The 16,534-nt window shown below is 36.7% G+C and overlaps 3 protein-coding genes across 4 annotated transcripts; all 3 read right to left on the reverse strand.

Moving 5' to 3' along the window:
- Positions 1-954: 954 nt before the first annotated feature.
- On the reverse strand, positions 955-4,299 carry abhd10b (abhydrolase domain containing 10, depalmitoylase b). Its single transcript, XM_059524046.1, has 4 exons — positions 4,206-4,299; positions 3,431-3,579; positions 1,440-1,577; positions 955-1,322 (listed from the first exon to the last, which is right to left on the reverse strand). Exons 1-4 carry the CDS (start codon positions 4,297-4,299, stop codon positions 981-983), a joined length of 723 nt encoding a protein of 240 aa, XP_059380029.1. The 3' UTR covers positions 955-980.
- Positions 4,300-4,636: 337 nt separating this feature from the next.
- Positions 4,637-10,517, reverse strand: acot9.2 (acyl-CoA thioesterase 9, tandem duplicate 2). The gene is given in 15 exon segments (XM_059524702.1): positions 4,637-4,995; positions 5,220-5,370; positions 5,442-5,529; positions 5,623-5,708; positions 6,672-6,762; positions 6,852-6,963; positions 7,210-7,277; positions 7,360-7,433; positions 7,518-7,621; positions 7,702-7,785; positions 8,421-8,458; positions 8,592-8,762; positions 8,843-8,888; positions 9,849-9,955; positions 10,093-10,517. Coding segments are annotated over 15 exon segments (1,299 nt in total). The 5' UTR covers positions 10,110-10,517; the 3' UTR covers positions 4,637-4,933.
- Positions 10,518-10,609: 92 nt separating this feature from the next.
- On the reverse strand, positions 10,610-16,397 carry acot9.1 (acyl-CoA thioesterase 9, tandem duplicate 1). 2 transcript variants are annotated; one of them, XM_059524700.1, is made up of 16 exons: positions 15,998-16,397; positions 15,697-15,785; positions 14,137-14,163; positions 13,727-13,772; positions 13,446-13,616; positions 13,244-13,281; positions 13,039-13,122; positions 12,845-12,948; positions 12,688-12,761; positions 12,529-12,596; positions 12,328-12,439; positions 12,150-12,240; positions 11,944-12,029; positions 11,770-11,857; positions 11,531-11,681; positions 10,610-11,448 (listed from the first exon to the last, which is right to left on the reverse strand). In XM_059524700.1, exons 1-16 carry the CDS (start codon positions 16,009-16,011, stop codon positions 11,387-11,389), a joined length of 1,305 nt encoding a protein of 434 aa, XP_059380683.1. In that variant the 5' UTR covers positions 16,012-16,397; the 3' UTR covers positions 10,610-11,386. The 2 variants fall into 2 exon arrangements, with proteins under 2 accessions (XP_059380683.1, XP_059380684.1); XM_059524701.1 differs by lacking the exon at positions 14,137-14,163.
- Positions 16,398-16,534: the final 137 nt, after the last annotated feature.

Genomic DNA, 16,534 nt, shown 5'->3' on the forward strand with positions numbered 1-16,534 from the left:
AGACATGTATTCCCGTCTAGTCATGTTTTATTTTGTGTAAACTGCTTGGTTCCATTTTAATTTAGAAGCCTCTGATAATCAACTGATACAGAAAGGTCAGACGGGTTGTTAAAGCTCATTGGATTGGGATGGGGTAAAAAAAAAATAATAAAGCCCCCGGTCCATTGAATCCAGTTCAACGCTAATTATGCACGTTAATAAACAACCAAGCTGTTTGTGGAGCAGTGGCCCAATACGTCCTCCAAAGAAACAGAGAACGCAAAGGGCAGGAGAGAACCAAAAGGTCAGCTTGAATATTACAGGCTTGCTTAGTGGGATGTTCAGGTGGGCTAACACACACACACACACACACACCACTAATTCCTTACAAGATACTAGCCTAAAATGAACCTTCAGAGTCCAGCAAAAACTTAATCTACAGCATTTGTTACCTAATGTTAATTGCAACAAAAGTGCACTACCACTTGGTGCACATAATATTTTCTTATAAAAAAAAAAGAAAATAATAATAGTAATCTAGGTTACGGTGAGGTACGATGGAAATGAATGAGGTCAGGGGTGCACAGTATGAATGTATCTCAATGATGGATTAAAATGCATAAAATGACGACAATATAAATTGTTGTATAAAATAAAATGATCAACACTGAACTTGGATTATTGCTTTAAGGAATTTAAGAAAGTGTCTAATTACTCTAAAACACTGCATATTGGTATACAGAGGCTTCATTTCTATAAAACAGTGTGAAATACGGTAAAAAAAAAAGGCACAGAAGATCTAGATAAATCTTATTCTAGACAATCAGCAGCTTTACTTTAAAGGTTTAATGGCACAGTATTGCGGTAAACATGTAAAAGACATGAAAAAGAAACTGTTTTGTCCTCCCACAGTTCGTTTTTTCCAACATTCTTGTCTTGCAAAACAAAAACAGGAAGCGGGTGTTTGGCAGGTTGCTCAGTAGCCCAATCACAAACGCTTTTCACACCATGGTGGTAAGCTTGTCTATGAGGTCATCGCTGGTGTAGACAATGAGCTTGATGTCATCTTTTTCAGCCATGCGGTGCTGGCCGTGGCGCCGCAGAATGATGTCCACGTCGGGGCTCAGCACACGCTCGGCCACTTGCATGGAGATGTGCCAAGGCACGTCCTCGTCTTTCAGGCCGTGAATGAGACGTACGGGGCAGGTGATAGGGATGGGGCTCTGTAGGATGCAGTGGTTCTCCGCCTCACGCAGGAAATCCATACTCAAAGTGTACATGCCCTCCTCGTTACTTTTCGTGGGGATTGTCCATACACCCTTGTCCTCACACTCTTTTCTCACCTGAATAACAAATGTGACTTCTTTTTCAATATCTCTACCCCCCATCATGTGAGACACATTAATCAGCAAGATGTGCATAAAACTAAAACATATCAGAGTACTTCAGTGGCATCTCACCTCTATAGGAAGTGTCTTGAAGGCTGTAACGAAATGATCTGCTGCTGTGGAAATGCCCACCAATGCTTTTGTCTTCTCTGGACGAGCAATAGCAGCTAAAAGCATCAGCCAGCCACCCATACTGGAGCCCACGAGAATCTAGGAGACAATGTACTACAGTACTTACAGTTAAAGCCTGTTCCATGTTATTTTTAAAAGTATTAGTGACCTCTAGTGGTCACTCTTTAAAATTAAGAATTAAAAGTATAGTGCACCCAGAAATGAAAATGTATTTACTCAGGTAGTTGCAAACCTGGATTTCTTTCTTTTGCTGAACGTAAAATATGAAATTCTGAAGAATGTGGCTAACCAAACAGTTTCTGGTCCCCACTGACTTTAATAGTATTTTCTATCATATTTAAGTAAATGGGCACCAGCTACTGTTTTGTTACCCACATTTTTCAAAATATCTTTAATGTTCATCAGAAAAAAGTAACTCATAGCGGTTTAGACTGACATAAGGGTGATTAAATAATAAAATAAATTTCATTTTTGGGTGAACTATCCCTTTAAAGGGGTTTATTCCACATCGTTTTGTCTCTTCTATAAACGCGCTGATCATTTCCTGCTTTTTTGAATCCCCTCCCTCAGAAATGCGCAATGGGCTCAGATTGGTTAGCTGGTCCAGTGTGTTGTGATTGGGTAAACCGCCTCTAGTGTGCGTCTAAACATCCCACCCCTCACCTCAGCAGCAGGTGTTCTGGTTGTATTGTTAACAATGGCATTGCCTATATTGCTTATCAACTGAGCCCGACTGAGACCCAGAGAATCTTAGTGAAGAGGATAGTGCAGAACCTATGCAAGCACACAGCTCTTAATTGTTGTTTTTTTGTTTGTTGCTGTCTCATACTTTTAGATACGCTGTAATTTGTAAATGCTAGTGCTTCTGGTAGCTTTTAATACACGGTTTTATCCTGATTAAAGCTTTAATACAATACGGCAAGCGCACTCGCATCCATGTGTAACGCTTCTCATAGCTATGTGAAAATAAGTGTATAAATGGAACAGTTCATTGTTGGAGGTGATGATCTGAATGGGAGAGAGAGAGAGAGAGAGAGCGAGAGAGAGAGAGAGAGAGAGAGAGAGATGCAGATCATGTGCAGAACAGGGGATGTGAGGAACATTAGAATCGTTAGAAGACAGAATTGCGATTCATTTATGAATAGATTTTTACGTGCACCTCTAGTTTTTTCTTCCTCTTCTCTAAAGCAGCGCAACATGGCCCCGCCCCTTTTGTTGCAGGTTCCCGAGGGCAGGCGTTTACTTGTTGTAGTCCCTACGAGTCTTTTTTTGTAGGCATTAAACTACCAGAATATGTCCGTTTGCATTTAACTTTTAGTGTTTTAACTTTCCAGATATTGTTTATGTCCAAACAGCAAAATTACAGACTAATTAATGTTAAAAAAAAAGTTAAATTGCAATCAGCCACCCCTTTGAGGAAAAACACTGAACATGATTATTCAAAAATGAGAAATAAGTTTTTCAGTTTATAGAAGTACTTTTTCTTAAAAAGTCTTCTAAAGACACAAATGTTTACATTTCACCAGCTGGTCATAATTATTAACTCAGGTCTATATAAACTCAGGTCTATACATATATATATATAGATGAAACTACCGGTATGCATGATTCAAATGATTATCATCAGCATATAAAGTGATTCCAAAAATCTGAATGAGGTAAATGCTTTTAATTAGCTTTTTCCCCCAGTTCAACTTAAATTTATGACCCAAAAAGACTATTGCGCTTCAAAGAAAGGATCTGACCATCTGTTTGAAAGGTCACATGATCAGTGTCACAGATTTGCATAATTGATAATACAGAATCTTCAATCATTTTGACATAACATTTCTTTGTATAATTTTTTTTTTAAATTTCAGTTACTTTTTACATTGAGTCTCAAATATTTGGACCTCGCTGCATGTATTTGTGAATGAACAACAGATGCAGACCTCAGGTAGGCATGACCTAATGACCTGCAGAACTCCTCCATATCCAGGCAGGAACACGACACCAGGACTCTTTCCTTTCACTCTCCGATAGGCCAGGTTTGGATGATCTGGCATTGATATGTACTGTACTGCAGATTTCTGTTGAACTCCTGCAAATAAACACAACAGTATGTCAACAAAGCTTTAGAGTTTACAGTTCTGCATTTCTTACCCTAGTATTCAAAAGACTGTGGCAAGTACGATATTTTTAAACTTATTTTATAAAAAAAAAAATACCAGTAACAACTGAAATATAATTATAATTTTAAAATAAAAGTTTTCCACTTTAATATATACTTAAAAGTGTAATTTATCCATTTGATGGCAAAGCTGAATTTACAGCAGTTATTTCTCCAGGCTTCAGTGTCACGTGATCCCTCAATCTAATATGCGAATTTGCTGCCCTCTCTCTTGCAATGCGTATTATAAAAGGTGGTCTAAATCTCAATGTCGTTTACTTTTTAAAGTTCTTAACAACATGTGTCTGCTCGTTTTCCAACAAACATGAGATGAATGACATAAGCATGACTTGAAGGAGTATACTTTTTTTCTGATTTAAAGTTTTAAAAGAGCACTTCTATTACTCGTTCCAGTTTTTAGAGATGATGTGTTAAGTTAGTGTTATGCAGTGAATCCCACACCCCCTTCAGTTGCCTAGCATTTAACAAGAGCTTTCTTGCTTGTCATCTAAAAGCAGCTTATTATAAGTTTACTTGTACCAAAGTCCTGTACTGACCCTCGTGAGTTTTTGACCTGACAGCACTGACAGCTCCATTGGCCGAGTTCTGCAAAAATCCTCTCCAACAATGCCTCAACGATGCCGCTGCCATGCTGTCTCACCACCCACCGTTGAAACAACGCGAGAGTACGTGGGTTGCCATGTTTAGAATCGCATTGAAAACCCCCATCGCGCGACTCTGCCGTGTTGCCAAATACACTGCAAATTACCCACTCGAACAAATCCCCTTTTGCTTTTTTTTGCATTAACATTTGCAGAACCCCGAGCTGTACTACTCAGAATGATTTAAAAGAGTATGTTAGTTTCAGCAACTAAAAAATCTATTAGATCAGAATTGCCTCTCTGACTGAAAGAATAAGGTCAGTGCATCTCTGATTTTATGACTAAATTTATTGTGAAAAATAAATAAATGTCATATAGACCAAGAATTGCTTGGATGGTTGTTTTAGTGTTACACATTGTAGTATTGTAGTCACAGTGTTTTCCACATTTATATCTCACATTTTAAACATGTCATAGAAAGTGATTCAAAAAATGTATAAACTTATAAATTAAATGACTGATCACTGAATGTATTAAATGCATGCATGTGAAAGCTGTAGAATAGACATTTTGAAAATCAAACCAGAATCCACATATACACATTCATGTAACTGTAGTGATGGATGTTGGTGAGGCTTTATCAGGTAAAAAGTATTTCATCCTATCAGGACATCCTAGGATGCTCAACAGTGGTTCCTCATTGTCCCATCAAAGTGCCTCTTTCCATCCAGGTACAGCATAGACTCTGAAGATGACGAAATTATTTGAGTTACAAATAATATTTTAAATATATATATGTGTGTGTGTGTGTGTGTACATATTCTGCTTATATATATATATATATATATATATATATATATATATATATATATATATATATATATATATATATATTTTAAGCATTATATTATTCAACTATTTATAATAATATATGCATTTATAAAAAATTAATTTAAATTTAAATGTAACCTCCATAGCTCTGTGGGACAACAGCTGGGACATCCTTTTCAAGACGGAAAGTGAAGTGAAACACATTGGTGGTGTTGTGCTGCCTGGTCAAAGGATCAAGCACTTCTGAATGAACCCTGACCTGGACGTACATTCCTTCTGTATAACAAACCTGATTAAGATATCACAGTTTTGTTAGAGTGAATAATATTCAAATAAGCTGAAACAGCAAAAGTTACTAACCTGAGAAGACAGCAGGAGCAAAGAACCTATTTCTACTGGTTTACTAAATAAGATATCATCCACAGCCACCACAGTTGGTCTGCAGCCACTGAAAGATACAAATACAACCAAGTTAAAAATGAACAACATTTTCACCAAAAACATTAAACATGGGAGGGAAAGCAGTTCTTTTTCCTCTTACGCAAATGCACAGGCATTGGCTCAACCAAGTTCATAGGCCTTTCTCATCAGAAAACCACCAAATATCCGGTTGAAGATATTTCTTTCCTGTATCAAGAACAAATTATATTCACATATATAAACACAATATTTAAACACATACATACATATCCATATATACACATCCATCGATCTTCACACACACACACACACACACACACACACGTGCATCTCAATAAATTAGAATGTCATGGAAAAGTTCATTTATTTTAGTAATTCAACTCAAATTGTGAAACTCGTGTATTAAATAAATTCAGTTCAACACAGACTGAAGTAGTTTAAGTCTTGATTTTAGATCACATTTAACAAAAACCTACTTCTTTTGCTTTAATTACTGCCTCAATTTGGCATGGCATGGAGGTGATCAGGTAAGACGCCTCTGATGTTGTCTGTGGTTCAGCAAATTCCTTGACACGTCTGTGTGTGGTGGCTCTTGATGCCTTGACCCCAACCTCAGTCAATTCCTTGTGTAGTTCACTAAAATTCTTGAATCGATTTTGCTTGATAATCCTTATAAGGCTGCGGTTCTCTCAGTGGATTGTTCATCTTTTTCTTCCACTCAACTTTCTGTTAACATGCTTGGATACAGCACTCTTTCCCAGCTTCTTTGACAATGAATGTTTGTGGCTCCTTGTGATAGGTGTCAATAATTGTCTTCTGGACAACTGTCAGATCAGCAGTCTTCCCCATGATTGTGTAGCCTAGCAAACCAAACTCAGAGACCATTTTGAAGCTTCAGGAAACCTTTGCAGGTGTTTTGAGTTTATTAGCTGACTGGCATGTCACCATATTCTAATTTGTTGAGATTGTTGAGTGAATTGGTGGGTTTTTGTTAAATGTGAGCCAAAATCATCACAAATAAAAGAACCACAGACTTAAACTACTTTATTAATTTATTTAATACACGAGTTTAGTTGAATTACAGAAATAAATGAACTTTTCCACGCCATTCTAATTTATTGAGATGCACCTGTATATACATATATATATATAAATGGGTTTTTTTCTTACCTCTGGGTGGCAAATCTCTAGCCCTTTGAGTTTGGCGTCCTCCATCCACACTGAATTTGGCGGTAGAATACGACCATGAAAACTCACACGTCTACACAAAAGAAAGAAATATTTTTAATTAATACCCATACCAAAAATAAAGGCACATATTTAACACTGTGTAGTGATGATAAATCTGACCGTGTGTCTAGAGTGCTGAGGAACAGGTCATGAACAAGAGTCCTCTCTTCAGCTGTAGGAGCCACTTTCAGAAGAGACGCTGTGCTCAGCTCCACACGCCTCGTCTTGTTGACTGATAAATATAAATTTGGCAACAAAAGGTTTTTTTTTTCTTTCTTTTTTTAAAAATGAAACAAACAAACAAACAAAAATTAAGGTAACGTACCCTTTGTATAAATCTTCTTGATTTAATAATTTGCATCTATCCTTAAAAAAATGATCCAATCTACAAACCGGAGCATTTTTTTTTATCTATTGAAAGCTTCTGGATTAAAGAGGCCATTTTAATAGTTGAAAGACAAAAATAAAAGGCACTCACCTTCCCCCTGATGAAAAATGGCCTCTTCCTCCGGACCCTCAGGTTTGAGTGGGTTTACAAAAGCTGCTCTAAGAAAAGAATATATGCAATAACTCACAGACACAGCAAATATATTTTAGACATACTGATCACATCAGAGAGCTGTGATACCTTTTATTTTCAGGATCTCGAGCCACCATAACAAATGTGGCATCTAATACATCTGTGTACGCACCATCTTGGTACTGGGAAACAGTTCAGTTTAATAAAACTCTGATAATACTATACAGCATACAGAGAATACATTACTAAAAACTGGAAAACAATACCTGAGACATGTGCATTGTAGCTTCTATTGAGGTTTTGCCAACCCATGTCACATGACCTGTGAACTTGATGTCACAGTCAGGGTAGATTATGTTTTTTCTCATGTCTGTAAAACAATAAAACAGAACTGAATTAATTAATTTAACAACAACAACAAAAAACGTCTACTACTTCAAGACGCAATACCGATCTTGTCCACTAGGGCGGTGACAATAGACAGTGGAGATCTTTTCAGCTCCTTATTCCGTGTGTGAGAGTAACAGATGAGCACTAAAGACAGAATAAGACAGCTTGATACCCTGTGTTTATGTGATCACTGTAAACAGTTATTATGGCATACATTAACTGTAGTAGGGCTGGGCAAAATAGCAAAAAATTAATAAATCAACATTTTTCTAAAATTTGTTTTGTTTTTTAGACTCCCTTGAAAAATCTATGATATTTATGAACAGCTATAGTTACAAATTACATAGAAATTGTTTAGTGCAAAATTAGCACTATTTAAAACAAAAACATTTTGTTAAATTAAAACAAAGGCAACATTTAAAACGTACTTAAAGGTGCCAATTAAAAATTATACAAAAAGTGCAATCTTGAAACAACATGTTTTGATTGTTGCAACAACAAAGAGAGTTATCTGAAGAACAAGAACCCTGATGAACAAAGAAGTACATTTAACATAGGACAAGTGGGGAAGAACATTTGGGGCATAGGACAAGTCTATCGGCTTGCATTTACACTCCAAAACATAAAGCACAGATCTATTTTGACTTACAGTATCAGATTTCGTTTTCGTCTTGTCCTCAAATTGTATATCGCCAACAAATATGTCATGATATTATCAAAAATATTTGATGCACCATCCAGCCTAACTATATTACTTATATTATTAAAATCTATATTACCTCCTAAACAGTCCAAGTCCTCCAAAATACGACCAAACCTGTGAAAAAAACAACAACAGAAAAATCAAAAACAGAATGAAACTTTTTTCCCCCCCCCATTAACAATACAATACAACACAAACTAAGAGTGATTACTAACCAAGCTGCATGTGCAGAATAAGGATTTAGCACCTGACGCTGTTGTGAGAGTTAAGATATTTTTCTCTCAAGGCAGGCTGGGAACCCAGAGGAAGATGCGCCTCTATCATACTGTCTTTCATTCTTTTTGTAGGCAGTTGATCCTGACTCTGAGCAAGATATTGGCTTAGTGTTGCACGCTCAGCCAGCACTTGCTGATGATCTCTGTATATTATGGAGAAAATACATCATAAAGTGTACATTTCAGAGACCTCCAATTGATTTGCATAATGTTTGGAACATACTGCCAGTTGGTAGATCCACCAACTATTTCTCTCAGCCTGTTGCGAACTGTGAAGAAAAGAAAAAAAAAAGACCAAAATTTTAATAGGAGACATCACACATTCAAGTGGTAAGCCTGTCAGTTTTGGTATTAGAAACACAGACAGTTCAAACTTTACACTAATGAGTCTGACAATGCAAGATCAATTTATGGCAACTTCATTACTAAAAAAAAGCCCTGTTTTGTTGGTCAAAACACCTCTTTAGAAAACAAAGCTGAAGGGGAAAAAATGTGGATAATGGACACACATGGCAAAACAGGAAGCAAAAGGCAGGAATCAAAACAGGAATGCTTCAGTACACTACTAATTAAAGTCAAGGTATAAGGTCTTATGAGAGAAAGGCATTTCAAAAAGGACTAACATCAGATGTACTAAAAGCTACATGCATTTATTTAAAAAAAATGCTTTATATAACTTTAAATAACAGGAGAGTAGACACATGCAGACAAAAAGAGTAAAAAAAAACCTTCAACAGCTCAAAATGCATTAAGAATAAAAAAAAAAAAAAAATTAGAATAAATTAAAAATAGGCAGGGAAATTACATTTTCTTCCAGATTACCATTGTTTGCAACTAAAAAATGACATTCTCCTCCAAAAAGGAACACAAACATCTGTATCTATTAGCAATGGATTCTGTGATATGTGTATATATATTAGTAGGTTAGATACCAATTAAAAACATCCCATCCTGTTGGATAACAGTCAAAATCAGATAATAAACGATTACATTTATCAAATTTACATTCTTAATCCGTTAAACCAAAATCCTTCGCTGAACAATGGCTAACCTTTTATTTCTATTATGCATTGTATTATGCTTCTTCGTTGTTTTTTTGCCACTTAGAAAATTTTTTAAAACGTGCAAGTGCACGAGCTCAACCAACATTTTTTTTAGAGCCTGCTATATATTTTTATTAAACATTAGAAAAGGTACTGCATAACAAGAATGTCTATCCCAGCAGTTACCTTCAGCCATATCAGGAACCTTCCCTTGTTGGGATATTTGACCCATTGAAAACTTCCTGTAGGTGAAGGACACTGCAGACTTTAGGACCTTATCCAAAATGAGTGAGCTGAAAAGAAAATAGAGTCACGAGAAAGCCTGCTTAAATTGAAAAATGCATTAACAAGTAAATAGCAAACTTTGGCAGATAAAATAGAACACGTGTCTTTCCGAATAAATGCAGTCAGAAAACACCGGTGTACTCACCGTGGACACAACATCATTTTTTAGTTCTTCTCTCAACACTTTGGAGAACAGCAGGAACTTTCTTCAAATCAACAACAGATCAAACTTGCAGATTTATTTCACTTCCCGATCCTCAGCGCACCGTGCTAATGTTTATAAATAACGTTACGCACTTTTAACGGACAACAAACACGGCTAGCCTAGTGTCTACTTACGACCATTGTTTAGAAAGTTTACCACGGAATCGTTAAGCAATAGATGAGAAAGCTAATAAGTTGGCATAAATTTAAACATGCTCTAGGTTGTTAAATAAGCGACAAAAAGTAACATATTTACTCGCTGTCTCAACGTGACCGAACAGTATCGTGACGTAGTAGTGGCGCCCGCTTCTCACACTTGCAATTTGGCGAGATTGTCACTCGATGGCAGTCAGTCTCAGTCAGAAAAACGCTGCTCACTAACCGTTTGCTCAGTAAAATGTTGATGTAGATGAATACATCAGACATAAGTAAATTACCCTTATAGAATTTTATTCCTTCCACTCATATTTTTACATAACTTCCTACAGAGTTCATTTTTAGGACCGCACTACCATCTTTTGCAAATGTCCATGGTCGGTTGTTGCATTTAAGATAATAAAAATGCAAAAACTAATGTATATATACACAAGCCAATTTGTCAGCATTCTAAAACATACACAGATTAAACAGCATAACCTGATTTTCATCCATACTGTGCTCTATAGACCAGATGTGTTTGGTAAAGTTTTTGGAGTGTTTTTGTTAGGCAGTGCCCTCATAATTTGTTCTCCAGTTTAGGACCTCCTTGCTTTCTTTTGAGGAGATCAAGAATGAAAGACAGGACTTGTTCTCAGAATTTGTGCATATACTGAATATACTTTTCCAGGATACAAGTTGTTCATGAATCGCTTTGCCTGCACTCAAATCAGTAACAATACAAAACAGGTTCATTCCACCAATACAACCAAAATAACTTGGTTTATAAATGACACTGTAGTGCAAACAAAACATGGTCTGTTATGTCTTAATGACTAAATAGGTTTAATATTGCCACAATCAAGCAAAACCATTTCACTAAATGCTCCTCTCCCACTGTAAGTTTAAAATTGTAGAAAATAATTTTTGACATTTATATAAAATGCAGCAAACAAGAACATATATTGTGAATATAAAATGGACGGAACTAAAAAACGAATAGTCGAATCCACACGTACACACTCTTATGTAACTACAGCGGTGACCATCATTGCAGCTTTGGCAGGAATCTCATTCTAGTATCAGCACATCCCAGATGCTCAACCTTGGCTCCTCATGGTCTCATCAAAGTGCCTCTTTCCATCCAGGTAAAGCATAGACTCTGCAAATGACACCAATGTTAAGTTACAGGTAATATAACTTAAATATAATGTAACAATATTTGTAAAAATCTGTATTCTGACCTCCATAACTCTGTGGTACAATAGCTGGGATATCACTGTCAACACGAAATGTAAAGTGAAACACATTTGTGGTACTGTGTTGCCTGGTCAATGGGTCAAGCACCTCTGTGTGAACCCTGACCTGGATGTGCATCCCTTCAGTGTAACAAACCTGACAGAACAGTATTATCATCAATCTTATTCTGAAGGACAAAAAATGGCTACAAATTAGTGCATTTGATATTTAACCATTTCAAAACCTGTGAGGACAGCAATAGCAAAGAGCCAATTTCTACTGGCTTTCGAAATACGATGTCATCTACAGCCACCAGCGTTGGTCTGCATCCACTGAAAGAATCAAATATAGCCATGTGATGAAATGAAATACTTCTTTACAGGTAATATTCAATAGATAACAAAAGGGAATCTCTTACGCAAATGCACAAGCATTCGCCCAACCAAGTTCATAGGCCTTTCTCATCAAAAATCCACCAAATATCCGATTGAAGATATTTCTTTCCTGTATAATGCAAAGAACAAAGAAAGTCCAGGCAGCTACATAAAAAAACAAAAAGCAAACGTACTAACTGACATTGTCAATTTCATCGTTTAGGCCTAAGTACAGCAAAAAAGTACTTACTTGTGGATGACAAATCTCAAGCCCTTTCATTTTGGCATCTTCCATCCACACGGAGTTGGGTGGTAAAATACGACTACGAAAGCTGACAGTTCTATTGGGAAAAGGTAAATATTGTTTAAAAAAAGGGTAAAAAAAAAAGAAAAAAGATTTATAGCAGTGTTTTGATGATAAATCTGACCGTGTGTCTAGAGTGTTGAGGAACAGGTTGTGAACAAGAGTCCTCTCCTCAGCTGTAGGAGCCACTTTCAGAAGAGACGCTGTGCTCAGCTCCACACGCCTCGTCTTGTTAACTGATCAATATAGAGAGCATCAGTCTTGCTCCAAATGGTTCAAATTGAAGTCGCACTTGTGCTTACAAACAAACAAAAGTGCTACTCACTTTCTCCTTGCTGAAATATTGCCTCTTCCTCTGGACTCTCTAGTTTTAGTGGATTTATAATAGCTGCCCTGAATAAACAGTACATAACCCATGCATTAATTTACAGACACGATACAGCAATCATAAATATGTTGATCATAACAACATGTTTAATTTTACCTTTTGTTTTCAGGATCTCGAGCCACCATAACAAAAGTGGCATCTAATACATCAGTGTATGTCCCGTCATGATACTGAGAAAACAGCTCATTTTAGTTCAATGCTACTTTCATATGCAACATTTAATACATGTTTTATAAACAGACTTTAGGAATACCTGAGACATATGCATTTTAGCTTCTATTGAGGTTTTGCCAACCCATGTCACATGACCTGTGAACTTGATGTCACAGTCAGGGTAGATGATGTTTTTTCTCATGTCTGTGGAACATTAAAAAAAAGAATTTAATGAATTAATTTAACAACAACGACAACAACAACAAAAAAGTGTACTAATTCAAGAAGCAATACCAATCTTGTCCACTAGGGCGGTGACAATAGACAGTGGAGATCTTTTCAGCTCCTTATTCCATGTGTGAGAGTAACAGATGAGCACTAGAGAGACAAGAATGATAACTTTTAACATCACACTAAGGAAAAAATGTTATTATAAGAAAAGTTCACTGAGGAACATAAAATGTTTCTTCTACCTATATTTCTAAGACGTATTTATTACCTGCTAAACTGTCCAAGTCCTCCAAAATTCTTCCAAACCTGTTGAGAAAAGGGTATTTAAGCAAAAGAAATGTACTCAGATCAGAATGAATATTCAAAAATGGCTATTTGTGATATTTGATATATTCTAAATGCCACAAATTTAATAACAGACAGGCATCAGGAAATAATGCAGCAGGTGAGAAGTGGTGGTCTTTTAGCACCTGACACTGTTGTGATAGTTGAGGTATTTCTCTCTCAAGGCAGGCTGGGTTCCCAGAGGAAGATGCGCCTCAATTGAACTGTCCTTCATTGTCTTTGCAGGAAGTTCATCTTGACTCTGTGCGAGATACTGGCTTAGTGATGCACGCTCAGCTAGTGCTTGCTGATGATCCCTGTACAACAAAATGGAGAAAACAACATTTTATGCAACATTATAAGTAGTGACATAAGGACTATCATTCTGCAAAATGAATAACATATAAATGTAAATACAGTAACATACTTCCAGTTTGTGGATGCTCCGACTATCTCCCTCAGCCTGTTGCGAACTGGGAAAATAAGGAGCAACAAAACGGAACTTGAAGTTGTGCTCAGATATCACATACTGTATTCACTTAAGAGTAGTGTTGAAAATGAAAGTTTAGCAGCATCTGTATTATCCCATAATATAATATGGTGACACAGACAAAACTAGTCAGCAGAAACAATGTATTAGAAAAGAACCAAGACTAGTCTGCATGAACAGAATGCTTACAGGGTGAAGGCGTTGGAAGAAAAAAAATACTAGCTGTGAAAGTACAAAGAACTACAAGAACATGTACCATTAGATAACAGCAGGACAGTGTTTATTAAGCCACATGCGGAAGAGACTGTCTGAGAATATCAAAGAAAGTAAATGTTCTTTCTTTTTACCATTGCTCACAAGTAAAAATGTGTTTCCTGTGGGGACATAAAAACGAGTCAGGACTGGGAACACACACCGATGTAATGAGATAAATTATTATAATGATTACAGTGTGTATATATAGTAAATAATTAGAATTACTAAATTAAAGTCCCTTTAAGGGTATTCTATCGTCTTTGAGATTACTAATTCAATTTCTGTCAGTGATGCACACGTAAATATACAACATACAGGTAAGTACAGGTGCTGGTCATATAATTAGAATATAATCAAAAAGTTGATTTATTTCATTAAATCCATTCAAAAAGTGAAACTTGTATATTATATTCATTCATTACACACAGACTGATATATTTCAAATGTTTATTTCTTTTAATTTTTATGACTGACAACTAAGGAAAATCCCAATTCAGTATCTCAGAAAATTTGAATATAAATTAAGACCAATACAAAGAAAGGATTTTTAGAAATCTTGGCCAACTAAAAAGTATAAAAATGAAAAGTATGAGCATGTGCAGCACTCAATAGTTAGTTGGGGCTCCTTTTGCCTGAATTACTGCAGCAATGCGGCGTGGCATGGAGTCGATCAGTCTGTGGCACTGCTCAGGTGTTATGAGAGCCCAGGTTGCTCTGATAGTGGCCTTCAGCTCTTTTGCATTGTTGGGTCTCGCATATCACATCTTCCTCTTCCCAATACCCCATAGATTTTCTATGGGGTTAAGGTCAGGCGAGTTTGCTGGCCAATTAAGAACAGTGATACCATGGTCCTTAAACCAGGTACTGGAAGCTTCGGCACTGTGTGCTGCTGGGGCAGAGTCCTGTTGGAAAATGAAATCTGCATCTCCGTAAAGTTGGTCAGCAGCAGGAAGTGCTCTAAAACTTCCTGGTATACGGCTGTGTTGACCTTGGACCTCAGAACTTCTGACGCTGTCTGTTGTGCAAGAGTGGTTTGACACAAGGAATCCGACAGCTAAAACCAATGTCTTGCATACGTCTGTGTGTAGTGTTTCTTGAAGCACTGACTCCAGCTGCAGTCCACTCTTTGTGAATCTCCCCCACATTTCTGAATGGGTTTTGTTTCACAATCCTCTCCAGGGTGCGGTTATCCCTATTGCTTGTACACTTTTTTCTATCACATCTTTTCCTTCCCTTCATATCTCTATTAATGTGCTTGGACACAGAGCTCTGTGAACAGCCAGCCTCTTTTGCAATGACCTTTTGTGTCTTGCCCTCCTTGTGCAAGTTATCTGAGATACTGAATTTGGAATTTTCCTTAGCTGTCAGTTATAAACATCAAAATTAAAAGAAATAAACATTTGAAATATATCAGTTTGTGTGTAATGAGTAAATATAATATACAAGTTTCACTTTTTTGAATGGAATTTGTGAAATAAAACTTTTTGATGATATTCTAATTATATGAACAGCACCTGTATATGTGGGCCGAGTGAATACATGATACAGGTAAAGTGGGACATTTTATTGATCACTCGCTTTAGTAATATATTAAAGAATAAAACACATATTACATTAAGTCCCATTTTACCTGCATGTTTTAAAATAATTACCCTCAGCCATATCTGGTGCTTTCCCTTGTCGGCACATTTGACCCGTGAAAAACCCTCTGCACATTAGGGACGATGCAGACTTCAGGACCCTTTACAGAAAAACATGGGAAGAGAGAGCTGACTTCAAACCATTAATACACAGAACTGCTAATGGTAAAATCCCAATAGTATTAACTAAAGAAACTATGTAAAAAAAAGAATGCCATTGAGAGACCAGGCTGGTCTGGAATTCTTAACGCATGACTCACAAATAATGTGTTTACACTAACCGCGTGACGCAAGACAGCATTTTAAAACTCACCGCGGGGAAAACATCTTCCTTGTTCTTGGCTCACCACTTTATTGTATAACAACAACGATTTCTTGAGACATGCAAGAGCTCACTTCTTGCACAGATGACAGCTTTCTTAACTGACAGTGATTCTCATTCTCATTTCCTGAAACGTAGGAGCGGCTAGTCCAACTTACCGTACTAACCGTTTTAAAAGCGCATAAAAAAAGTCTTCCTCTCACGAAGCTACTAACCGGCCGACTTGTACCGTAACAGCGACCGTTATGTTTTGAAAAATTTCAATGTTGTCAGCGAGACATAAAGATGCTAAAACTTGACATGAATTTACACGTCTTCTACATTACTCAAGAGGAAATGTTCTTCAAACGAAAAAAATTTCAGTTTAAAAATACATACATTCCTATAGTCTTTTAATCATAGACTATATAAAAACAGGTTTTAATCCCACTTCTATGCACCAGCATAACGGTGCGTCATGACGTAGTTCAAATGGACAACTGCTATTGGTTCTCGATCGGAAAAAAACGTTCTAATGGTAACCAAACC

The sequence above is a fragment of the Carassius carassius genome, chromosome 35 (genome assembly GCF_963082965.1).
Source record: "Carassius carassius chromosome 35, fCarCar2.1, whole genome shotgun sequence".
In the NCBI taxonomy this organism is placed as follows: Eukaryota; Metazoa; Chordata; class Actinopteri; order Cypriniformes; family Cyprinidae; genus Carassius; species Carassius carassius.